Raw genomic sequence first — 24,960 nt, forward strand, 5'->3', positions numbered from 1 at the left:
ACTGAAGTAATGTTCGTCTTTGCAAGGACGCACTTCCAGACAAGAGCTACATGATATGGCGACGATCCGCGATTTGAAGGGTATAAACGGTGCATGATACGTTAATTCTATGACATACAATGATTACATTCTGACTTGATGATTTCTCTCTCACGCATCTTCGGTTGTGGATTCTCTCCACCACCATCTATCTCGTCCATCGATGTGTTCATTGAATCACAGTTGGCCTCCTTTCTCGCTACTCGCTAAATCACACTTTGAACCCTTCTTATCCGGTCTCTTCGCGACATCTATTCCTGTCCATACACCAAGTCTTCTCGGTAACCACCACACCCCTCTCCCTCTCTCGCTGCTTCCCTCTTACTCGTCCTTCAGTCCTAATCTCTTCTTCTCCTCTACCAACGCCTCTTCTCTCGCTCTCAGCTCAGCTTTCGCAAGTGCCGACGCTTGTTGTTTTGACGGATGGTGGTAGAGTACTGTGGGTGGGTACGTATGCGCCGTAGATCGTGGTGTTTGTGTGTGTGTAGAATTGAAGTGAGGGAGAGGGAAAGGGTTGGATCATGGGATGACGTGGTATATGAACGCGATGGACGAGAATGTGGGAACGTAAAGAAAGGGATAGGGAGAAGAAGATTGTCAGCTCATTCTCGATGTAGCGTTTGACGCGCAACCCAAATAGCCCAGCAGCGCGTCTCCCATCCCTCCCCATCTCTTCCGGTCTGTTTCGTACTCCGGGGAGATACGAGCCAACGGTTGACCGGTTTGATCTTGCACGGATCATACATCATCCCGCCATGCTTCGGACGACGATGATCAACCCTTCGAAAAGCGTTTGACCCCAATTGAGGGACCTCAAAGACCGATGGCACGGACACATGCTTCTCCATGCCCACGAGACACTTCGTGTATCGGCGTGACCATCACGTCACATTCCGTCCAAAGACCAAACCCAAACCCAGTCCCAAGATTCGTCTGCCCACTCACCGACGATATATCTCTCCATGAGATGGAAACCGTTCAAATGCGTTATAGCGTCTTTCGCATCGTCCGGACTCTCAAATACAACATAGGCTGTACCTTTTGTCTTGAGGTTTTGGTCGGTTCCTAATCTTATTTGACGGATAGGACCGTATTTCCCAAAGAGATCGTACAAGTCGGAGCCGGTGATGTTGAAGTTGCTAAAGGGAGGATGAGTTGGTCAGCGGCGGAAGAGACGTATACTGGATAGATTGTATGCGGGAATTGAGAAGGAGTGTGTGAAAAGGATTGTCGTGTTCGATCACTAGGTACATCGGACGTCGAAAAGACACAAGAGTAGCTCGTGACGGGATGATGGTGGTGGTCGACAGGGGAAGAACAACATGACGTTGAGTAAAGCAGCTTACAGGTTCTTTACGCTGTCAAAGTAGGATACAAATCAGCATAAGACTTTGTTTGACGAGATACATTCTACAGAGGTTGTCTCCGAGGGCTCAGCCTCACTCACAACAACGCTCGTTGGGCTAAAGGGTCGTTTGGCCGTTGCATGCTGAAATGTGGCAAAGGGAGGAGGGAAGGGGCGTGGACTAGCGAAGTGGTTGGTCCCTTGGTCGTGCGAGGTTACTTCTTGCTGACTTCCGGTCGGTTGGTGCTTTTGTCGTGGGAGTTGTGTCGTGCAGTAGCTCGTGTCTATGGGTCTGTAGGTTTATAGCAATGCAAAGGTCTCGACGATGAATGTTGGTGATGTTGAACGTCGCGAGAGCATCAGCAGCAATGATGGATGAGAGATGGGATAAAATGGAATAAATGCACTTTAGGAATATTCCACTGCTAATGACAACTTTCAACTTTCATCTCTGCACTCTTTTCCAACTTTGTTCGTTCTTCTTGACCTATCAAACCATAAAACTATCATACAAAATGGCTACCGTAGTCACCCTCCCTCTCAAGCTCACCACCCCTCCCGGGGGCTATTCCAAGCCTTCCGTTTCCAAGCCCTCGGCTCCTTCATCTTTACCCCTTTACCCCGCCGGTCCATCATTCATCTCTGCTGCTCGACGAGAAATCCTTCAACGAACTTTCGAGCAAGACGACGCTGAGATCACCGCCTCTCGAGAAGCTGCAAAGGCCGCTCAACAGGACGCTAGCGATGGGAACCCCTTCCCAGGATTGGGTGAGGAGGAGGAGGACTCTCACGTCCTTGCTCAGGACCCCAAGGAGTGGAAGAAGCAGGATCACTACGCCGTCCTTGGTTTGGGCCATTTGAGATACAAGGCTTCAGAGGACCACATCAGGGTTGCTCGTGAGTCGCTTCTCTCATTCAACATCATCGCTTCGATAAATTCGATTTGTTGTGGCTACCTATGCATCATTTCTTATTTGCTAACCTACATCTCCTGCAATAGACCGAAGAAAGGTGCTTCGACACCACCCCGACAAAAAGGCAGCTGCCAAGGGTGCCAACGACGACTCGTTCTTCAAGTGTATCCAGAAGGGTGAGCACGCTATTTTTACTATTAGGGTCAATGTCATGACACTAATGCACGCATCTTTCCTTTAGCCCACGAGACCTTGACTCATTCCGAACGACGAAAGCAATTCGACTCTGTCGACTGGAACATTGAAGATGAGATCCCCGACTTCAAGGACCTCGCTTCCAACCCCGACGAGTTCTGCAAGATCGCCACACAAGTGTTCGCTCGTGAAGGTCGATTCTCCAAGGTCCAGCCTGTCCCAGAGTTCGGTGATGCCAACTCTAGCAAGAAGGAGGTCGAGGGATTCTACGATTTCTTCTACAACTTTGATTCTTGGAGGAGTTTCGAGTGGCACGACAAGGAGGTCAACGAGGGTTCCGACTCGTGAGTGGTGTCATCTGGATCATACTGTCGCTTTCCTCGACTCCCCCTCGGGATAGACATTTACTTCTGCTGACGATCCGTCCTACCTCTAGCCGAGACGACAAGCGATTCACCGAGAAGAAGAACAAGTCTGAGCGAACTCGACGTAAGAAGGAGGACAACACCCGACTCCGAACTCTCGTCGACACCGTTCTCGCCGTTGACCCTCGAATCAAGCGAATCAAGGCTGAGGAGAAGGCCGCTCGTGATGCCAAGAAGAAGGGCGTCGCCAACGGTGGTCCTGCTAAGCCTTTGACCCCTGCCGAGAAGAAGAAGCTCGAGGACGAGAAGAAGAAGGCTGAAGAGGCGAAGAAGGCAGAGGAGAAGAAGGCCAACGAGGCCAGCAAGGGAGAGAGGGAGGCTGCCAAGAAGGCTAAGGAGGCCGCCAGGAAGAACTTGAAGAAGTGGAAGAAGGTGAGTTGTCGTCGTTGTTATGGTTGTAACCTCCTAGATTGAGACACGGTTGAGAAGGCATTGTGCTGATTCTTGGTTTCTTGCTTCTTTAGGCTGTCTCCACCGTCATTGCCAGCTCCAACTACTTCCTTCCCGCTGGTACCGCCCCTTCCGCCTCCACTATCGAGAAGCAACTCGCCGAGCTCGACTTGCTTGTCGACATCCTCGAGCCCGAGGACGTCAAGGACCTCAAGGAGAAGGTCGAGAAGGCCGGATCTGGTGAGCCCGCCAAGGCCGCTATCAAGGAGAAGGTCGCTAGTGTCCAGAGCAAGCCCGAAGCCGAGGGCAAGTTTAGCGAGTTTGCTTAGAAGTCTCGTCGCTTCGTTGCATGGTAGAATCTTAGAAGATCTAGTAGATGACTTCATAGCACAAAGCAACCATGCAAAGCCTCTCTTGGTGACTTTGTGGCCGGATTGACTGACGATTGCTGCCAACATGTCGCCAGTCTGCATTCCTTTCAAGTCGACATGGTCCTGCATGATGAAACTGAGCTGCGAAAGGGTCTCACAATGGATCTCACCCCATGGCGATAGCTTTTCTCGATCGACACTGACTGCCAACGACGAAGTTGGCTGCGTGGCGTCCAGAAGAAGGCACATTGTCAAATGATGATCTTTTGTACTCGAACCCCTGCTGCAAGGGATGAACATCTTTTCATGTCCGAGGATGTGAAACGGGATCCGTGGACGAGGTCGGATTGCCAATCCACAGCACAGTTGGTCTGCCATCAGACTTGCTCTCTCTTCTTCTTTCTTGTTCCTTTTTTTCTTTTTTCGCCACAACTTGACGGTATATCGAAACCTCACGCACACATACATACGTTGCAAGACTTACTACATACAACAGGAACAAACAATGTCGGTTTTAGACTGCAGACTCGAACCACCACGTCCCACGACCGATCGTCACACAGCTGGCAGGGGTTCGTCATCCTCTGCCCATCGAGGACCTCCGTCAACTTCCGCCGATCACACCAATGCTGGACGTTCTTCAAGCGCCGCATACCAGACCGACGCTAGAGTTTCGGAGCCCTTGCTACACCAGAGCTCTCCTAGAGCTTCACCATCTGTCTCCGCTTTCGAGACCAGCGCGACGGATCCGCTATCCCGTCCGAGGTCCGCACGGCCGAATCTTCCTGCGCCGCTTCTCCCTCGAGGTTCATCGACCTCCGCCTACCCGATCACTGCAGATTTTTCGGCACACAGGCCTCGACAAATCAGTATCGTGGCGCTGATGTCTGACTCGATGGCGCTTGTGACTTCACATGGTCCTTGCACATCAGGTAGGAGATACGACGTAAGTGACCACAACAACCAGGAGCTTCCTACGTGTGCCTTTATGACACCGGCATCGAGTTTCACTGACATTTAGTTTACGGCAGGGCCAAGTCTGTAACTGGCCTGCCCAGGGCAGCTATTCTCCCAATTGCGAGCGTCAAGGCGTATGCGAGAGCTTTTGCATTCGTTGTGCATGCCAGAGGGACAGAGATTTCTGGAAAACCCCTCCCACTGATGAACCTGACCCGTTGTGATCGACTGACAGATTCTGTACTAGCACCTACGTTCCGCTCAGTTGGTATAAGAAAGCTTGACGTTGGGATAGGCCTGTACAGTAGTTTCACGGCGGATGGAGGACGGCACAGAGATAGGTTTCAGTAGTAGTCGGCATGATGAATAGGCTGCGAATGATAAGTTAACAAGCCGTTTCAAATCTCCCTGATCGCCAGACGATACGTTTATGGTAATGATAAAGTACTTTATACGCGACCCAGGATCGTATCTACTCAAAGCACGAGTCCTGAATCTGTCGCTCAGACTTATTTTGGTCTCTCAATTTTATTTAAGTGTCTCTAAGTAGTCGTTGTCTCCGAAGTACGAGGTAGCACCAGGAGATAGATCGAGAATCGGGATGACGTCGGTTCATGAACGTTAGCAGTAACAGGAACAAGGTGCAGTCTTTCGACAGACGGCATGCTGTAGTGGTAGTCACATATGGTGACCTTTTGTACTCAAGGCTCAGATCATGCCGGATTGCGACCGCTACTCATGAGTCGCAAGTGTGGTTTGTCTACGAGAGCGCATCACCTGAAGTGCTGATCTTTTGTACTTCAACGCCTTCCTCAAGGGGTGGATCTCCTTTCAAATTCAGAAGCCAATCCACACTGTTCGTCGGTGGGCAAGTCTTCGACCCGGCCACATACGGCCGCTCTATACGCCCTTCCACTCGCGGTTTTCCTTCAATCACTACCACTTGGTATCAACATATCAGGACTTCACAATTCACAATACTGACTTATCTCCCAGAATATATACCCTACGCGAACAAAATCTGTAAAGAAGAACAGATCCGAATCAACTTCCAACTCCGCTGGAGGTTTAGCAGCCACCAACACGACCCGCGGTTGGGCAACACCCACAAACGGTGGAGATCAGTCAACCAGCGTCCGGTCTGCGTACGACGGTCTTTGCTCGAGGCGGCGCGACGAGCGGGTGAGTGAAGGGCTGCGATGATCATGATTAGCCACTGGGATGTAGCGTATCACTATCCTCCTCACAATCATTTGAGCTAATGACATGCTGTAGTGCAAACCACCGTGGCACGGCGCATGGTTCCTTTTCTGCCTCGTGCACGCAGCCTCAGGTATGCAGGCGCTGTTGTACGTTCTGTCTTTGTCAAGATTGTAAGAGGGCATTGGAAATCGACCACGGATCTCGGAGAGTGTCTAGATCCGGTGACGATGATTCACTGGTGGAAGAGTAGTGAAGACGGCATAGGAGTAGGGTTTGGTGCAAATCAGAGGATTAACTTACATTACGAATGGCATGTTACCCATTGTTCCTATCATCCATGACAGACATGCCAAATGACGTTAGGTCATACTTACTCGGAGATCTGTCGCTCGAACTGATTGTGAGCCCTCGCCCTTCGAGTCCATACTGTTTTCGCCAGTCGTGATGTCCACATGAGCGAAGCAGAAGGCAGAAGGTCTTAGAGTGTTGGCTCTGTTTATCAATGCTGGCAATGAAAGCGGCGAATTGATGTCCTTCTTGACACTGAGTTGTTGTTATATTTTATAAGTTATGGGAACCCTTTGTACCCGACGGCTGCCGGATCTGACTCGGATCATGATTGCCATTATGAAGGCGCATCGTCACGTTTAGCGTTATGGTGATCTTTTGTGCTTAAACCCTCTCCACTCTTTCAGATCGAGAAGCGAGCGTATATCGTCCATCGGTGGCGAGTCTTACAGCTTAGCTTGGTCATGAGCCTCTGGAGCTCTCTACGCAAAATTCGAACCGTCAGACAATTGAGAGAAACCAATAGGCAATTGAGTCGCAACTTACTGTAGCGCCTGCTCATCGCCGTACTTTTGCTCACGAAAGTGTTACATGTGCAAGGGCAAAGGTTGTCGCGCGGATCCCAGTCCAATAGATGAGATGAAGAAATACTGGGAACCAACAGGGAGTATATTTGCATCGAACACCCAGTAGATCCGCTGAAAACCCATCACGTCGCGAACGACAGCTGCCAGCATTGCTATTATGAGTCACGATTGTTTGGCGATGTGTTCAAGACGGAGGTTGCAATTTCCGCTGGCGCTATCAAAAATAGCGATGGCCGTAGGAAGTAGATCAGAAGCAGAAATGCGGTCACGATTGCAGATGGGGAAAGGAGAGTTGATATGCGCTTCCCAAAAAGATCTCCCACAGATGCATCACACGACTGAGCTTTCTTTGTCTGAAATCGACTTGCACCTGCATGGAGGCGGTATCCCGTTAACATGAGTGGCGATATGCATCGACATCGACCTGTTCATGTCCATTGTCTCTCATGAACTGGCAGAGAACAGTGCTACCATTCGCTGTCATCATCGCATGTCGGCCGCCTTTCGTGTCACCGTTCACCCCGCCGGCAGTGTTTGGACTCCTGTTTACCGGATCAATTACTCACGGATCTGTCAATCAGGCATGTTTAGTCTCTTTACCCTTGAAGCTTAATTATCGTCCCTCTTCCCATCCGCGGTACATCCGACGAGGCAGCGAGCAGCGACACACGGAGGATATCGGTTTAGATACGAAAAGCAAAATACCCTATCCCTGTATCCTGATGTTTGGTTCAACTTTCTTCATTGAATAACCGGCAAAGGGGCGAAGTGCTCGTACGAAGGTACATGCGTGGTCAATAACCAGCTTTTTTACCTGTATGCGAGGTCGATGACAGTTATAGTCGATGGTTTGTGTTCAACCTACTTGATTCGTTTACAAGACTGCAGTGACAACTCCTTGACCAGTTAACACTCCCAATCATTATTGACACCAGGAGATGTCGGTCGCAGCAAGCATTGATCCGACCACAATTGTCGCCCAAATTGCAAAGGGACAACAACGAAACTTCCCCCAAGGTTCAAACGTGCAACACGATATCCAAGAAACTACACCTGATATGTCCAAGCTCAGCAATGCACCACAAGAATGGGATCTGGCCACACAGCTACAGGTGCGCGAGCGTAAGACTTCGGGCGTCAAAAGCTAATGATACTGTTACAGACGGACCAAGCGCTTCTCTCATCTCGAGGTTTGGCACCTTTCAAATCACTCTCACTCTCATATGACCATCTCTCCGTTCGGGGCACAGGCGGTGTCGACAACGTCGAATACGGCATGTCAATGGGTACATTCCTCGCACCTTGGATGTCAAGACGTTATCGACAAAAGGCGGCCCAGATCGCTGCTGCTCGGCATGAAGATGGTGTAGAGGACGACACAGATATGTCATGGAAACAAGGGAGTTCGACACCTCGGCGAGGAGAAGCAGGATTGAGAAAAGGCGAACATTACCTTCTAAACGAATTTAGCGGTCTCGTGAAAGCGGGAGAGATGATGCTGGTCGTCGGAAGACCAGGTAGTGGATGTAGTACCTTCCTGAAGGTGTTGTCAGGCCATCGAAGCGGTTATGCCGGAGTGGATGGTACCGTCCGATATGGGTCAATAGAAGCTGGAAAGGGGATGAGACCGTACAAAGGAAGCGTGATATTCAACTCGGAGGAGGACGTGCATGATGCGAACCTGCTAGTCGGGAGGACGCTCGATTTCGCCTTACGAATGAGCACGCCAGCAGCGAACGCCAGATTACCCAATGAGAACGGCGGACCAGCTATGCGACGGAAGGAGTACCAGGATAAGTCGAAAAGGGAGCTGATGAAGATGTTCGGTCTGGAGCATGCCCATGACACCAAAGTTGGGGATCAATACGTTCGAGGTGTATCGGGTGGTGAGAAGAAACGAGTCTCTATCGCAGAGGTGCTCACTACGAAGGCATCTGTACAGATGTGGGACAACGCGACAAGGGGCCTGGACGCAGATACAGCATTCCGATTCGTCAAGACACTCCGGACACTGACGGACATCGAGCATAATACGACAGTGGTCAGTCTGTACCAAGCGGGCAACGGAATCTACAATCTTTTCGACAAGGTGACGGTGATCGCTGAAGGACAAGTGATATATTACGGACCGAGAGCAGAGGCGAAAGGTTATTTCGAGGACCTAGGCTTTGTGCATCCAGATGGAGGAAACACAGCGGACTTCCTCACCGCTGTGACCGCCGTGAGTTATATCGTTGTGTCGGTTGATGGGTGGGGGCACTGACAACCATTCAGACGAACGAGAGGAAGATTCGGGACGGTTACCAGGGAGAGATCCCCACTTCCGCCTCAGACTTTGCCTCGATCTACGCCAAATCAGATATCGCGAGGAGGATGCGAGAAGAGCTGGATCAGTACCTGGCAGATGAGGTGCCTCGACACGAGACGGCAATCGCAACGGCAGTCATACAGAAGCAGAAAGATCGATGGGCTCTCAAGAGTTGGCCACAGAGAGTGGACTACTTCACACAGGTGAGTACATGCTTGTTCTGCCAGTCACTGACGAATCGTGCTAGGTCCAAGCTGCCTTGATCCGAGACTATCAACAGAGATGGGGTGATCAATGGTATGTTCGCTTGTTGGCAACAATGACTGATTTGTAGGACATTCTGGATGCGACCGGCGACTATGTTGATTCAAGCTTTGATCACTGGATCTGTGAGTTCATATGTTAAGGGATACACTGACGCGTGGATAGATCTTTTACCAAATGCCGACGACGACTTCGGGACTGGTAAGTTGTGCGAGACTGACTATCGGCTGACGAAGCATAGTTCTTGCGTGGAGGCACTATCTTCTTGACTCTGTTCTGTGAGTACACAGATGTCAAGCGATCCCTAACTCGTATCAGTCCCCTCGATGATCAGTCTTGGTGAAACTACCGCTGCTTTCTCCGGTCGAGCCGTCCTATCGAAACACAAGGGATTTTCAATGTATCGACCTTCTGCAGTCCTGGTCGCTCAAACTATCGGAGACATGCCAATATACTTTGTCACCATCGCTGTCTTCACCTTGATCGTGTATTTCATGACGGGTCTGAAGTATGATGCTGGCCTGTTCTTTACCTACCTCCTTTTCACCTATTTAACGACACTGTGTACGACGGCACTTTTCCGGTTGATCGGGTACGCCTTCAATACCTTCAATGCGGCTTCCAAGGCGTCCGGATTCGTGCTTCTGGCTCTGTCGATGGTATGTTCGATTCCAATCGTTTTTAGGTTGTGCTTCACTGATTTTCTGATGTCAGTACGCCGGCTACGTCATCTACACCCCTCTGATGCACCCTTGGTTCAGCTGGATCCGATGGATCGACCCGTTCTACTACGCGCTCGAATCATTGATGAGTAACGAAGTCGACGGACTCGCATTGGACTGCGTTTCTCCGCAACTCGCGCCGTATGGAGGAGACTACGCGAACTACGCGCAGGGATGTGCGATAGCAGGTGCTGATCCGAACTCGACCGTTCTTTCCGGTACATCATGGCTCAACGTCGCCCTTTCGTTCCGCAAATCCCACGTGTGGCGAAACTTTGGTATCCTCGTTGCGTTTTGGTTGTTCTTCTTGTTTATCTGCGCTATAATGATCGAAATGGTCCCAGCGGCTGGCACGACAAGATCGGTCCTGCTATACAAGCGAGGTGGGGGAGGTCGATATCTGAAACAAGCGAAGAGGGATGCTGGTCAACCACGAGATGAAGAGGACGGACCAAATCAGACGCACCTGTACGAGAAGCATGGTCATTCGTCGGATGGGTCTGTGGTTGAAGATCGTGTTCATGCGGCGCAGACGTGAGTAAAGCTTCTCAAAGTACAAGCTGACAGAGTCCTATTAGTGTACTCACATGGAAGAATCTGACGTATACTGTCAATGCGAATGGCAAGCCTCGACAACTGCTTGACAACATCTTTGGCTATTGTAAAGCTGGAACACTCACAGCTCTGATGGGCTCTTCCGGAGCTGGCAAGACTACCCTCATGGATGTCTTAGCAGCTCGAAAGACCGAAGGAGAAATTCACGGGGAGATCTTGATGAATGGGAAACCGTTGCCTGTTTCATTTCAGAGATCGACCGGGTACTGCGAGCAAGTTGACGTACACTTGCCCCAGGCGACTGTGAGAGAAGCTTTGGAGTTCTCAGCGTTACTACGACAACCTCGATCCTTGTCCGATAAGGTAAGTCGATATATCGGATTACCCGAGCTAACGTGAGTAGGAAAAACTCGCCTATGTGGACGTTATCATCGACCTACTAGAACTGCATGATATCGAAGATGCCTTGATTGGTACACCTGACGCCGGTTTGAGTGTTGAGCAGAGAAAACGTCTTACGATCGGTGTGGAGCTCGTTAGCAAGCCGTGAGTGCCTTGATAGGTGGTTTTGCTGATCATGTCGTGTAGGACTCTTCTGTTCCTTGATGAACCGACTTCTGGTCTCGACGGTCAGAGCTCTTACCTGATCGTCTCGTTCCTTCGGAAGCTAGCGGCAGCAGGTCAAGCTGTCCTGTGTACAATCCATCAGCCCTCTGCTGCGCTCTTTGCTCGCTTCGATCAGCTGTTACTACTCAAAGGTGGTGGTAGAACGGTCTACTGTAAGTCAAGAACCGCATTAGAAAGTAGCTAATGAAATTAGTCGGCGCTGTGAATCAACTCACCACCTATTTTGAAAAGCAAGGCGTCACCATTCCGAAAGACGTGAATCCAGCTGAGAGGATGATCGATATCGTTTCCGGTGAACTGTCAAAGGGTCGTGATTGGGCACAGGTGTGGCTCGACTCGGACGAATGTCAAGAACGGAGGAAAGAGCTACAAGAGCTGGAGCATGAGAGTGCGGATGTGGACAACGCTGTGGAAGGTGATCATTACGAATATGCGTCGACCAATATCGCACAGCTTCGACTGGTGACGAAACGAGCTTCGATCCAGCTGTGGAGGGATACGGAGTATGTTCTGAACAAAGTAAGTAGACGCCTCGAGCTCGTGAAGTCTGACTGCTGATCAAGGTACAGTTCGCTCTGCACGTCATTGCTGCTTTGCTGAACGGGTTCAGGTGAGTGACCGTTGCCGAGCCGTGCTGATCAAGTTAGCTTCTGGATGATTGGTGATGCGTAAGATTCCTCTCTCTATCTGGTTCGACGTTCTGAAGCTGACTCGATACTCGTGACGCAGATATGCCGACCTCCAGAGTCGTATCTTCACCATCTTCCTCTTCGTTTTCGTGGCGCCTGGTGTGATCGCGCAAACCCAGCCCAAATTCATCCACAATCGCGACATCTTCGAAACGAGAGAGAAGAAGGCAAAGCTGTACTCTTGGCACGCATTCTGTTTCGCAGAAATCGTAGCTGAGATACCGTACCTCCTGGTCTGCGCGTTACTATACTTTGTCTGCTGGTGAGTGGGCTATCAATTACCAACGTGCGAAGCTGATGACAGGGAAATAGGTACCCGGTTGTTGGTTTCTCCTTCAAGCCAAGCGTAGCTGGACCGGTTTACCTCCAAATGACATTCTACGAGTTCCTCTACACCGGGATTGGTAAGTCTCGAGGGTCCTGTATCCGTCACTGACAGCCCACTCGTAGGTCAATTCATCGCTGCATATGCACCACACGAGGTGTTTGCTGCGTTGGTCAACCCGCTGTTGATCGGAAGTGAGTGAAGCTCGGATATGGGTTGACCAAGTCAGCTGACATCTTGTAGTCTTGGTCATGTTCTGCGGTGTGCTTGTCCCATACGATCAGATTACGGCGTTTTGGCGTGAGTTCCGATCTTTTTGAGGCCTGAGTTGGACTTGAGCTGACTTCTTTGCAGGTTATTGGCGTAAGTGAACCGCTGAGAGCTCCTGGTCACCAGACTAACCCCACTTCTCACAGTGTATTACCTTAATCCGTTCAACTATTTGATCGGTGGCCTTGTCTCTCGACCGATATGGGACGTTGCAGTCCGCTGTGCCGACGACGAATACGCGATCTTCGACCCACCACAAGGAATGACATGTAATCAGTACATGTCAGGGTTCCTTGCCGAAGCACCAGGATATTTGAACAATCCCCAAGCGACAGGTGAATGTCAGTATTGTATCGTGAAGAAGGGGAGTGATTATCTACAAGCGTTGAATTTGGGCACGAAGTCGGACGGATGGAGGGACATTGCTCTTACGTTGTAAGTGCCAGACGATACATGTAGCGAGAGACTTTGCTTATTGACGATTCTCTTGAACAGCCTATTTGTGGTAAGCTCTTATGGGCTGGTGTTCTTGTTACTGTGAGTGTAACGGTGACTTTGCGATACGACCAAGATGTAGGGAGCTGATGCGAAATCATTGTAGCAAACTGAGGAGCAAGAGGTCAAAGAAGGCTCAGTAGGAAGCGGGTGGATATCATAGATACCTTTCCATAGCCATTCATGATTTGGGTTTATCTGTGATCCCGCCGTCCCTGTCGCGATCAGGCACAAAGTTGTCCATCAGATCGGCGGTGAGACACCTTTCTCCAAAGTGATCAGACGAAAGTGTCCGATTGCACCAGCATTTCTGGGAAGATCAGTGGGCGAAGGAACCGTCACAGATGAATGCCCGTTGGTCATGCTCTCGTCACGCTGAATGTTTTGTTGTCCGCTTTGTTAGCTGCGACAGGATCTACACCCATCGTGCTTGGCAGCTGTAATCGCTTGATATTGTGCCTGATGATAACGTTACTCGCCGCCGGGGTGCCGACAAAACGTCATCTCGTCGCAACGATGGAAGCACAACAGCTTTCCCACCGACCATGTATGCACATAGCAGTCAACATGGAATTGAGTTGACGATACAACCATCCTAATCATCAACAGAAGATGTCGGAACCGAAGAAGACCGTCTTGATTTCTGGCGCAAGCATAGCTGGTCCTGCTACCGCATACTGGCTGAACCGCTATGGCTTTTCCACGACGATCGTTGAGCGCGCTCCGGAACTGAGGTTGGGTGGACAGAACGTTGATGTGCGAGGTGTAGGAGTGAGTCGACTCCTGCACATCCAGGGCGTATCATCCGGCTGACAAAGTGCAGCGAGAGGTGATCAAGAAGATGGGAATGGAAAGTGCCGTTCTTGAGCACAATACCGGTGAAGTTGGGATCAAGCTCGTTGATGCGCAAGAATACGAATGGACGCGATTCGCAGCCAGTGCGAATGGACCTACTGCCGAGCTAGAAATCCTGCGAGGAGACTTGTCACAATTGCTCGTGGACGCTACGGAGAAGGAAACGGAATACATATATGGAGATTCGATCAAGACGCTAGAAGATAAGGACGACGGGAAGGTTATGGTGACATTCCAGCGTGGAGAAGCGAGGGAGTTCGATTTCGTCATCGTTGCGGATGGCTTGAATTCGAGGACGAGAAAGCTTGTAGTGGGTGATGAAGCGGTGTTCAAACCGTTAAACCTGTGTGAGTTCGCTGTTACATAAATCCTATCCTTAGCTGATACATCATATTAAGACATCGCATACTTCACGGTTCCGCGGACTGAGACCGACACTGGATGGGCGAAATGGTACACCTTTGCCAAGAAACGGGTCATGTTCATTCGTCCTGACAATCACGGCACAACGCGAGTCTCCCTTGGCTGGTTGCAAGAACCTTGCGGGTATGAGAAGCTGGACAAGCAGGGCTTTGTCGATCTACTGCGACAGAGATTCACCGGTGCTGCGAAGGAAGTCAACCGGGTGTTGGATGACCTGGACACCACGGAAGATCTATACTACGAAGCAGTTGGACAGATGAAGACTCCACGATGGCATTCAGGTCGAACGGTACTCGTTGGCGACGCAGCATATTGTGCATCGCCATTATCTGGAATGGGAACAAGTCTCGCTCTCGCCGGAGCATATACTCTCGCCGGCGAACTTGCAAAGAACAGGGATCAGCCCGAAGAAGCCTACGAAGCGTATCGACGTGTGATGAGACCGATTGTCGACAAGGCGCAGAAACTACCACCCGGCGTGCCAGGACTGGTGTATGTCGAGTCGGAATGGGGCGTCACGGTGCTCAATACGATCACGAAAGTGTTGGTCTTCTTCGCGACGTTGCCTTATGTCATTCCTCTGCTTGAACGGATATTCATGCCCTCTGCCGATAAGCATTTGCCGGATTACAGCAAATATCTAGTGTAGGGATGATTTGTCTCACCATGCATGATGCAATGCCTTATCCGCTTTTTATTCCTTTCCTCCGTCGACATGCATTGCTGCTCGATATGTGTACTATACCCATCGCACAACATTCCAGCCAAGGGAAGTCCCGATACGCGTAAAGAGAGAGGGTGAAGACGATTCCCTCTTCTTCGGCTTGACAAGGTGATATTCCGTTTGCTGACCATACACCCATTCGAAGGTCCTGGTCTTCGGTGACCAGTACACGTCCTCTTCCAACGGGAACTGACCAATCAGCTCGATGTTCGGATGTTGTTCACTTACCAATTGTCTAATGCCCCACTCGGGTACGTATGTGTCACCGGATAACTCGACTGATGTCCAGTAGTTCTCCAACACCTTGTTCTGACCACCACCAGGTACACTTCCCTGTATGTTGGCCATGCCGATGATCGCCCCCGCCGAATGACCATAGTCCCCAATAGGATGAGAGTAGATCAAGCCCTTCAATCCAGCGTCCTTCATGTCCTCGATGACCGCTTCGAACACCTCATCTCCGGTGAGACCTGGGACCATCCTCTTGCGCGTGAAGTCTTGGAGACGGTTGGCATCGTGCAAGCCCTGAACGAGACCGGCGGGCACTTTGGTTTCGTTTGAACGGAGTATGTAGCCGAGATGTTGCGTGTCGGTGTTCATGTTCATCGCCGTGATACCAATGTCAACATGCAACAGGTCTATGTGACGCGCTTAGCTAGCGACCGGAGCTAACTAGGTCAATCCACTTACCTCCCTCCCTGGCTTGGGGATGATCGTCTGTGGAAGGTTCGGATGGAGAACGGAAGAAGGTGACAGAGGGTGGGAACCAAGTGGTGACGTTGAGCTTAAGAGAGGTCAGCCAGTGCAAACGGGAAGCGCCTTGACAGAGAATGAGACTTACCGTCTGCATCCTGGACCTAAACCACCATTCGACATCGGTCGGTGTCGTCTCTCCAACCGTGATAACCTCATTGCTGAACCCTTCCTCGATCATCCTCCACACGTTCTCCGTCATAAGCCGGTACATCGATAACTGTTCCTCTCCGCCGACTCGGGCTGCGACCACTTCGACGCCGATAGCTCTTTCGCTTGATACGCGTTTGGCCCATTTGGGACCGAGTTTCTGCAAGAGAAGCTGACCTTCACCCGTGTGCTACATTGTCAGCACTGTCATGAAGAGATAATAACTCACCAAACCGTCAGAGAAGGCCATGTCATCGTCGATCTGCCCGTCAGCGCATTCGTGTTGGACTAAACTCACATTCACTGCAATCTTCTTCGGATCCACCTTATCTAGGGTCGCAAGGAGTGTGTCCCATAGCGTCTGCTGGTTGTCGATTAAGAGGAGAGGGCTTGGTACGTCCGGGTTGGTGTGGAACAAGAACAGTGTCCTTCTTCTCGCTGAGAATGTGGTCGTACTCGAGTGAAGAGATCTGAAGACCGTATCCTCCGCGTATTCTCTCTGTGTGATGATCCAAGCGTCGTATCCGCTGCGAAGGAAATGATTCCAATCAGCTCTATAGCGTTACTTGTGAGGATATGTAAACACTTACTACTTCTTCAAGACGGTGGGAACGAACTCATATCGCTTTTTGACCCATACCTTTTCAAGCTCGTCCTGAACTCTGAGGGGCGGGAGAGGTCGGTATTGCTCCGGCGGCTCCGAGGCCAGCACGCATACGACCGATAGCAACGTGAGCAGGAAGAAGGTCAGGATACCTCTCATGATTATCCTGCTAGTTTCTGGCTGACGTTGTACAAGACATCGAACAGGAATTATACATATCTTCACAAGAGTAAATGGCATCGTCTGGATGAAATGGATGAGATGGCATCGCATGGTGACATTGTTTCAATCGGCTATCCCCGTCGCTACCTGAAATCATACCTCAGCACATCCCATTCCAATCATGCAGTCACTTCCTCGCACTCTCGCTTCCAGACCAACACACCTAACACACCTACATACCGAATACGCCGACGTACCGAGTACGCTTGCGATCCAAGTACACCTACGAACCAGCTTCCTTACTTGAACACGCACAGACTCCCACAGCAGTGCGCTCTGGGTGTACACATCCACTACAGTGATCCTATAACACACCCCGACCAAATCCATACTGACTTCGGGCAGTATACGGATCTGTATCCAGACGTAGACCGGGTATGTACATTCTGTATATGTCCCGTACGCAGGAGTTACCCAGCTCTGTATCTCTGCTGTCTCCGTATCTCCTTCCGTAGTAGATTCATACCACTTCCGTAGTCATCTCTCCCCCCCATATATATAGAAAGGAGCAGACTGACCAAGCAGGACACCCTTCCTCATGCACTCTTTGTTTCCCCACCCTCACTCATCCTTTCCCTCGCTCTTCGTACTCTTGCTTGTCCAACTCTGCTGCATTCCTTGAATGAATTTACCTACTCTAGCGACACCCAGCATCCACTTTTCCAGATCAAGAGAACTTTAGGTCGATTATGTGAGTCCAGCAGGCCGGAGCGAGGCCGTCCTCCACCAGGGGTATCCATGGGACATGTCCTTGCATTCCTTGCAAACACCCAAAAGCTCTTGGTTCTAGTCGACCACGGCGTGTAGAAGTGGACAGGCTGTAATTTGTCAAGTCAAGCGCATCACCATATCGGGATCGGCAAATATACAGTATCTTACATGTACAGATGCAATCTCATCACGGGAACCAGGGGAAGAGAGGTATTAGCAATTGCCCGGGAAGCACCCGCAAATTCGATCTTACGACACATTCGACGATGTCCCGCCGCATAGATACTGTAACGTTAATCATTATATTCATGCACCGTGGGCCACCAGGTTGCCCCGAAAGTCTGTTGTTCGGGGATGTTGGCTGCCGGTCCGACGCCGTTAATTATCACTGTATGACATCCACCGGCGCATCGGGAGCGGGGTCCGGTGACTACCCTTGGTCATAATCTCAACTGGTCTCATTCGATCTGATCTACTTTGATGTCAACTTGAATGCTGCTACGGTCTGTTAACTTGACGATACGATAGACAGCAAGGGACTAGGCGTTGCTTACAACCCACAGCAAGATACATCAAGATGTGTGGAGGCTGTCACGACTACCCCCGACGAACGGAGGAGGTCAACCACCCCCTGATCCCAAACATTGTGAGCGATACCTCCATCCGGTTGAACGCGTTCGTTTCAAATCTGATGTGTATCAGGCTGTTGCTCGTCTCGAGCGATTCTTTAACGGCCAATATGCTACCCAAGACATTGATGGTCAGCAAGACCTTGCACGATATGACTCGTCCTCCCATGTCAAGATGACCCGATGGTCGACCCCTGCACATGTCAAGCCGACGGTTGAAGAGGGTTTCAAACAGCTGGCCGATGGACAAGGAGAGCCTTTGGAAAAGGGCTACAAGTTCGGTCCGAGCTGGAGCAATCACTGGGTGAAGGTGGAGTTAACAATCCCAGACGAGGTGAAGGGTCTAGACCAGCAGGTTATATGTAAGTGCTGCGAATACATTGGTCGATCTCAAAAGCTGATAGCGCGAACAGTCGAGTTTGATCCTGGATCTGAGGGACTGGTGTTCTCGACTGACGGGACACCTCTTCATGGTGAGTTATCCCAAAAGCCAAGCTACGCTTTCGGTAGCTTACCCTGCAGCAGGATTGTGTGGTGGACCCAACACGGACAGAGATGGACAACCAGGCATGCAGGATGATCGCCGGATCGAGCATATCATTCCTCCTTCAGCAGTCAAAAGCGGCCAGTACACCTTCATCATTGAAGTGTCCTGCAACGGCATGTTTGGTAATCCGACTAACGAGTACCGATATCAACTTCCCGACGTAAGTCTTTGCAGGATGCAGGATGATATATCTCTAAGATTTAACCGCTGAGTGACCTTCTTTAGCCCAATCGACTATTCCCACTCGTCGCTGCCGACATCGTGGTCCCCAACATGGCCGTACGAGATCTTCGTATGGACTTCAAAATCCTCACTCAGGTCGTCGAGCATGGGGACAAGGTCGACCCAGCCCTGGCTGCAAGGGCGCTCAAGGCGTGTGATGATGTAATGAACGCTTGGAGGCGATATGACGATGCTGAAAAGCAGAAGGAGGTGGTGAAGAAGTGTCGAGGGATCATGTCCAAGGTCCTTGGGCAGGTTGCGGAGTCCGAGCTTTGTGTGAACAAGCGTTCCGCGGACGGTGAGAAGGCTCAACTATGGGCTATCGGTCACTGGTAAGTGATCCTTCGATCACTTCAGCTCCACACCCTTGGTCTCCGCTGTGTTCTGAGTGGCGCTAAGTCTTACCTCATATTCGCCTACAGTCACATCGACACTGCTTGGTTATGGCGATACTCCCAGACGCAGCAAAAGGTGGCCCGTTCTTGGACCACTCAATGTGATTTGATGGACCGATGGCCAAACCACCAATTCGCCGCGTCATCAGCGCAGCAATACCTCTGGCTTGAGCAGCTCTACCCGTCGGGTTTCGAGCGGGTCAAGCGATACGTGGAAGAGGGGCGTTTCCACGTTGTCGGTGGTGCGTGGCTGGAACACGACTGCATGATTCCGTCCGGCGAATCCCTATGCAGGCAGTATCTCTACGGGCAGCAGTACTTCAAGAGCAGGTTCGGTAGTGTGTGTCGCGAAGCCTGGCTACCTGATACATTCGGTTACGCCAGTCAACTTCCACAGATCCTGAGATTGGCTGGTTTGAAGTATTTCTTCACCCAGAAGGTGAGTCAGCGAAAAAGGGAAAGAATGGCGATCCAGGCCTCACAATTTCGCAGTTGAGCTGGAACAACATCAACATCTTCCCTTACTCGACGTTCAACTGGAGCGGTATCGATGGAACTCAGGTGCTCGCGCACATGACCCCGGTGGACAGCTACAACTCGCAGTGTGACTAGTGAGTAGGTAATGGACGTCACCGAGACCAGTGATTGATGGAGGCCGCAGTCCTGAGCTATTGAAAGGAGCGAGAGACCACAAGAACCTCGCAGTGACTGATCAATCCCTTCTCCTATTCGGAAACGGTGATGGCGGTGGAGGACCGACTCCGAGAATGCTTGAAAAGGTGAGCTGGATCCTTACAATCTCATGGCACAGCTCATCCTCTGCCAGCTGGAGCGACTCAGCTCATTGTCGAAAACAAACCCAACGGTTCCCTCTCTGCGCATGGGCGGACCGTCCGACTTCTTCGATGATCTCCTCGCCAGAACAGAAGGGGGAAAAGTCCTTCCGACATGGAGGGGCGAGCTGTACTTTGAGTATCATCGAGGGGTAAGTCATTGCTGGCATAGTTTGCAAAGAAGAGATGTTGACCTAGAGACAGACATACACCACCCAAGCCAACAGTAAGAAGGGAAATCTGGAGCTGGAGACCGTCCTCCGTGATCTTGAATATTTCGCAACCTTGGCAAGTTTATACGATGAGAAATACTCCTACCCAAAGTACGTTTTTGATCTGCTTGTTCGCCGGCCTTACCGAACTTACTGACTACCTCCCAGGAAGGAACTGGAGGAGATTTGGCACGATCTCCTGCTCACGCAGTTCCACGACTGTATCCCTGGTACCACAATCAAGATGGTTGTGGAGGACAACCTCGAAATCTACTCGAACCGGATCAGACAGGCGCAGCAGCTAATCTCTGCGGCATTCGCCAGCCTGCAAACCGCACAGTCCGCCAGCAGCGACAAATCAATTGTTGACCCCCTCAGACTGAGCCGAAATCACGTCTACCGGGCAGACGGGGGAGCCCTTGCATGGCTGAAGACCGATGGTCGAGGTCAAGGCGACTTAAGCTCCTCACCCTCTGGACTGAAATCGCCCTTTGCGGAGGCGAAAGCGGACCGATACACTGTGAAGAACGAAAGATTCAGCGTGATTATCTCAGCCGGGCGTATCTCGAGTATCGTCGACTTGGAGCTGGGTAGAGAGCTCATTGTTCCCGGGCCCGGCTCTTCGACAGGTGGTCTGGTCCTCTTCGAGGATTACCCGCTGCGATATGATGCCTGGGACGTGGAGATCTACCATCTTCAGTCGCCAGAGGAGGTCTTCTTCGACGAGGTCAAAGTAGTCAACGAAAGTTTGAGGTCAAGCTTAGTGGCTTCTGTCAAGTTCGGAAAGAGCACCGCTAGACTTACTGTGCGTACACATCGTGGTCTTTGAGAATATTCGAGCATCTCGCTGAATCGCCCTGTTTCTAGATATCACTCGATGCCGTAGACCCCAACGACGCCACTAGTGGTCGAGATATCCACTGCGACTTGCACATTAATTGGCAGGAAACGCACCGAATAATCAAATGTACGTGCAATCAGTGTGATCAACTGTCTGTCTTGAAAATACTGATCTGCATCAAGTCGCTTTGCCTGTCGACATCCATCACCCTCACGCAACATATGCAACTCAGTTCGGTTTGGTCACTCGTCCCACCCACCGAAACACCACCCACGATGCTGCCAAGTTCGAAGTCTGCGCTCATGGCTTCGCCGATCTCAGCGAAGCGGGTTACGGTGTCGCACTAGCCGGCGAAGCCAAGTATGGTTATGCTGTGGAGGGAAACACTATGCGAGTCTCACTCCTCAAAAGTTCAATGACCCCCGATCCGGATGCGGACAAGGGCGTGCATGATATTCAGCTGCAAATACTCCCCCATCGGGGAGACATCACACAGGCACGAGTCTTGCAGAGGGTCAAGAGACTTCACAGCCGGGTCTACGGTAAGCTGGTTCGAACGGCAACCTACTGAATTGTGCTGATCTGGCTAAACCTTGGTAGCTGTCGACAAACCGTTCCCCAGCTCTATACCTGAGTTCACGCTCAAGGACTCTGAATGGTCCGATGGGATCGTGCTCGAGACTGTCAAGCGAGGAGAGGATGACGAAGCTGACGGAAAGCGTTCCATCGTACTGAGATTGTACGAGTCGAACGGTGGGAGAGCTAGGGGGAAGCTTCATATGTGTGTATCTCGCTTTTCCCGTTTCATCAACTTAGCAGGGCAAATGAGCATTGGCTGACCGGCAATTGCTACAGCGGCAATGTGGATGTTTCAACTGCCCAGTGGGTAGATATCCTTGAGAGACCGATGGAAGATGAGGAACGCGTAGTGCAATTCAACAAGGTCCAGACTGGTATCGAGGTGCAGTTAGAGTTTGGTCCGTTTGAAATCAAGACCCTCAAGGTCTCTTTGTAATAGCTTGGCAGTGCTGTACGGTAACAATGAATCGGTGATGAATTTGCATGATTGTCGACACGTCCGAGTGACGAAGACAACCGTCGATAAGACCTGATACCTTGCCTGGACAAGACAGATCCACTTTGGGACAAAGCGATCCGTAACTCAGCCAAACACCCCTGGCTTGTGACTATGCGACCATGTACTACGTGAGAATCTGCCTGTACTTTCGCATCTCTCTCACAACGAGATGAAGATTCATCGCTGTCGAAGACGCTCCTGGGCCGAAGCAATCCAGGCTCTACCGCCCATTCCCGAGACTGGTCTGGTCCGATATGCCCTTTTGCCCATTTTCATACGCTTGTGCACCGAGAGGCACAAGAACGAATATTGCCAAAATTCTCGATTTGATCGGCTGGTCGCAGAGCGGAACAGAAGATGATAGCATCTGCTTCAGTTTTAGCAAGAAGGTGGGTTACGAAGATAAGAGAGGTCAACAAACAACTTTCTGAAACGTCGCTCACATAAAAAGGGTGGGAACGGACCAGTACCGCGAAGGCAGTATTCAGCTTCGAGCTCTTCGAGCGCAGCTAGAGAAGGGTTCTCTTGTTTCTCGTCTTCTAAGAAGGGCTTCGAGTTTTGACTTACATCGACGATAGTTCTTCCCTTTGCCTTCCATTGATGGTTCCTTTGCATTCAAACATATAGTGGCTTCGGGAAGTACGGTACACGGCTTCTTGCCACCGATGTAACGGTACTTCTCAGAACGCATTGCCATCGACCTTCGCAACAATTGTTTCACAATTACTCTCGGAGCCTCAATATCCGAAGACAAGAGGCTGGTTCAACTCTGTCATTAAGATAGGTCGAGTACGCCCTCACATCCGCAGCTTTAAACACTAAAGACATTCCGAACAACCGCGTTATCGCTCAGTATCAGCATGGGCCTACCGCTGTATGATCGTACAAGAAAGGTCAATGCTACCTCTCGTCCGAGGGGCGCCAGCCGATCTCGTACCTCTCGATTCCCCTCTTTACGGCCACGCCATCCTTCGCGGAATGAACAAAGAATCACTCGGCATTCACATCATCGATCTCCTGAGCCGAGCCGTTTGCTTGAAGCTGTGTCACAGACAGGCCGCGAGCGCTCCCTTTCGTTCTCTTTCGAGGTGAGTGGACTGTATGGGATATCGCCTCCTCGAGTGATCATAGAATAACGGACTTCGGGACTAGCCTCTATCGGACAGCAATACAGTTGCCGCCTCTACTCCTTCTCCAGAACGCCTTTTCACGTTGCCACCAAGTCTTCGTGACACCGTACGCCCACATCCGAACACAGAGAGCGACTGTTGCTCGCCGCATCCGGAAGATCCGTCTGGAATACCCAGGATGAATTGGTGCAGTGAGGCATGTCTTCGAGCGGGTCCGCAATACTGTACCCGTCAGTGCCCAATCCATCACTGCGATGAATGCTTGCTCTCTGAAGATTTTCAGAGCGCATGGATCAGGTGGGATGAGAATGAAGGTCGACCCTACAGAGGATTGATCCGTGAAAGATATGTCATGGCATTTGAACGAAGGTTGACAACAACGATCTCGATGATGACCGACCCTGATACGGAGTCAGGACACTCGGATTCGATGACATAGGAGGTGGGTTCGGTAGACTGATGGAGACGTAACGCCTGGTTTTGATACTACGCTTTGTCTATTTTACACAAGTGACAGATGCACATTGATGAAGGGTACTATACACTGCGTATCGGATGGGCGTCAACATAGTCTTTATTGCTGTCGTATCCTTCTAGTGCTTGTAGCAACCGTTACGGCTAGGCTGGGTGGTGACAGTCCACGAGAGTTCGCCACTGTGAATTGGAATACTCGGGCAAGACACAAGCCTATGATGTCAGTCCAATAGCGATGTCTCATCGCGGCAGTCCTTTGGCTTCACTGTCCCCGTCGTGCCGTCGCTACAAAGGAAGCCCGCTTGTATGAGCTGGGCCACTCTTGCGCCTCGACTCTGATACTCATTGCCGCCACCCTCATCTTCGTCTTTGCTTGATTTTGTCCCTTCTCCTCCTTCGCCTCTGACCGAAAGAAGACAAATCCACTAATAACAAACCAATCTACTAAACATGGGATTGCCTCTATATAATGGCTCGAAAGAGAGCTCAAAGCCCAGATCTGGCGTTCCTTCTGCCAGCTCTACGGCTGCGGAGACTCCCATTCACAGTGCAACGGAAACAACCTCACGCTCGAGCCGCAGGAGAACAGCAGCTCGTCAGAATCCACCTCGCCTGACCCACTCTAGAGAGATGGCCGGATTAGACCAGGTACGTTATGGGCAGCGCTATTGAAACATGACAACTAAAGTTCTCCGCTATTCACGGGAGAAGAACTTGTTGCTCTCCTCCCAAACTTCCCCCGTGATCCCGGATGAGCGTTCAGCAACGACGTGCAACGGGCTTGCTGACATATAGCCTTCGATAGATGACCTCAAGCACGGATAGTAATCCATCGACATCTGCGCGGACTGATTTGCTACAGTTGCAGTGTACATTCAGGCCAGCGAGCGATGACGAGCGCTGTCCCAACCTAAGGTGGGAATCAAGTACGATCGAAGCAGACCCACCGCCTCGCGTTGACCGTTGTCCACATCATCAAAGCCATCACTGGAAAGACTACATCCTCGACCATTCAGACATCGCCAATGCCTGGCGTAACGAGAACGCTCGATGGAAACTCAGTGTCGGTCTTTCCCAGGACGTCACTGGACTTACCGTGAATCATCCGTTGGCATGACAGATGTCGCGTATCCAGACGGGTCTCGCACGGGATAATGCATATTATTAAAAGGGACCCGTCACCATTGG

The 24,960-nt window shown here is 50.9% G+C and overlaps 7 protein-coding genes across 7 annotated transcripts; 5 read left to right on the top strand and 2 right to left on the bottom strand.

The window, feature by feature from the left end:
* Positions 1 to 360: 360 nt before the first annotated feature.
* Positions 361 to 1,527, bottom strand: CI109_104947 (uncharacterized protein; the record flags this gene model as incomplete). The annotated part of the gene is made up of 3 exons (XM_065967584.1): positions 361 to 476; positions 985 to 1,178; positions 1,487 to 1,527. The coding sequence occupies 3 exons, from the start codon at positions 1,525 to 1,527 to the stop codon at positions 361 to 363; spliced, it is 351 nt and encodes a 116-aa protein (XP_065823656.1).
* Positions 1,528 to 1,899: 372 nt separating this feature from the next.
* CI109_104948 (uncharacterized protein) lies at positions 1,900 to 3,637 on the top strand (the record flags this gene model as incomplete). Its single annotated transcript, XM_032008394.1, has 5 exons — positions 1,900 to 2,281; positions 2,385 to 2,474; positions 2,540 to 2,837; positions 2,930 to 3,290; positions 3,383 to 3,637. 5 exons carry the CDS (start codon positions 1,900 to 1,902, stop codon positions 3,635 to 3,637), a joined length of 1,386 nt encoding a protein of 461 aa, XP_031857327.1.
* Positions 3,638 to 4,184: 547 nt separating this feature from the next.
* Positions 4,185 to 4,910, top strand: CI109_104949 (uncharacterized protein; the record flags this gene model as incomplete). The annotated part of the gene is made up of 3 exons (XM_032008393.1): positions 4,185 to 4,625; positions 4,711 to 4,770; positions 4,884 to 4,910. 3 exons carry the CDS (start codon positions 4,185 to 4,187, stop codon positions 4,908 to 4,910), a joined length of 528 nt encoding a protein of 175 aa, XP_031857326.1.
* A 2,742-nt stretch (positions 4,911 to 7,652) lies between these two features.
* CI109_104950 (uncharacterized protein) lies at positions 7,653 to 13,112 on the top strand (the record flags this gene model as incomplete). Its single annotated transcript, XM_065967585.1, has 20 exons — positions 7,653 to 7,826; positions 7,877 to 8,935; positions 8,989 to 9,225; positions 9,270 to 9,319; positions 9,621 to 9,945; positions 10,001 to 10,542; positions 10,587 to 10,958; positions 11,059 to 11,109; positions 11,152 to 11,342; positions 11,456 to 11,709; positions 11,760 to 11,794; positions 11,838 to 11,858; positions 11,920 to 12,141; positions 12,192 to 12,283; positions 12,330 to 12,398; positions 12,448 to 12,504; positions 12,559 to 12,567; positions 12,621 to 12,909; positions 12,970 to 13,011; positions 13,076 to 13,112. 20 exons carry the CDS (start codon positions 7,653 to 7,655, stop codon positions 13,110 to 13,112), a joined length of 4,128 nt encoding a protein of 1,375 aa, XP_065823657.1.
* Positions 13,113 to 13,581: 469 nt separating this feature from the next.
* CI109_104951 (uncharacterized protein) lies at positions 13,582 to 14,896 on the top strand (the record flags this gene model as incomplete). Its single annotated transcript, XM_032008391.1, has 3 exons — positions 13,582 to 13,740; positions 13,793 to 14,171; positions 14,223 to 14,896. 3 exons carry the CDS (start codon positions 13,582 to 13,584, stop codon positions 14,894 to 14,896), a joined length of 1,212 nt encoding a protein of 403 aa, XP_031857324.1.
* A 90-nt stretch (positions 14,897 to 14,986) lies between these two features.
* CI109_104952 (uncharacterized protein) lies at positions 14,987 to 16,637 on the bottom strand (the record flags this gene model as incomplete). Its single annotated transcript, XM_065967586.1, has 5 exons — positions 14,987 to 15,609; positions 15,662 to 15,755; positions 15,813 to 16,064; positions 16,173 to 16,401; positions 16,465 to 16,637. The coding sequence occupies 5 exons, from the start codon at positions 16,635 to 16,637 to the stop codon at positions 14,987 to 14,989; spliced, it is 1,371 nt and encodes a 456-aa protein (XP_065823658.1).
* A 1,351-nt stretch (positions 16,638 to 17,988) lies between these two features.
* On the top strand, positions 17,989 to 22,105 carry CI109_104953 (uncharacterized protein; the record flags this gene model as incomplete). Its single annotated transcript, XM_032008389.1, has 15 exons — positions 17,989 to 18,057; positions 18,114 to 18,402; positions 18,454 to 18,513; positions 18,566 to 18,747; positions 18,813 to 19,141; positions 19,232 to 19,643; positions 19,697 to 19,815; positions 19,866 to 19,983; positions 20,031 to 20,189; positions 20,242 to 20,360; positions 20,418 to 21,054; positions 21,117 to 21,216; positions 21,273 to 21,632; positions 21,691 to 21,871; positions 21,946 to 22,105. The coding sequence occupies 15 exons, from the start codon at positions 17,989 to 17,991 to the stop codon at positions 22,103 to 22,105; spliced, it is 3,294 nt and encodes a 1,097-aa protein (XP_031857322.1).
* Between the last annotated feature and the right edge of the window lie 2,855 nt (positions 22,106 to 24,960).

The sequence above is a fragment of the Kwoniella shandongensis genome, chromosome 8 (genome assembly GCF_008629635.2).
Source record: "Kwoniella shandongensis chromosome 8, complete sequence".
NCBI classification, from domain to species: Eukaryota; Fungi; Basidiomycota; class Tremellomycetes; order Tremellales; family Cryptococcaceae; genus Kwoniella; species Kwoniella shandongensis.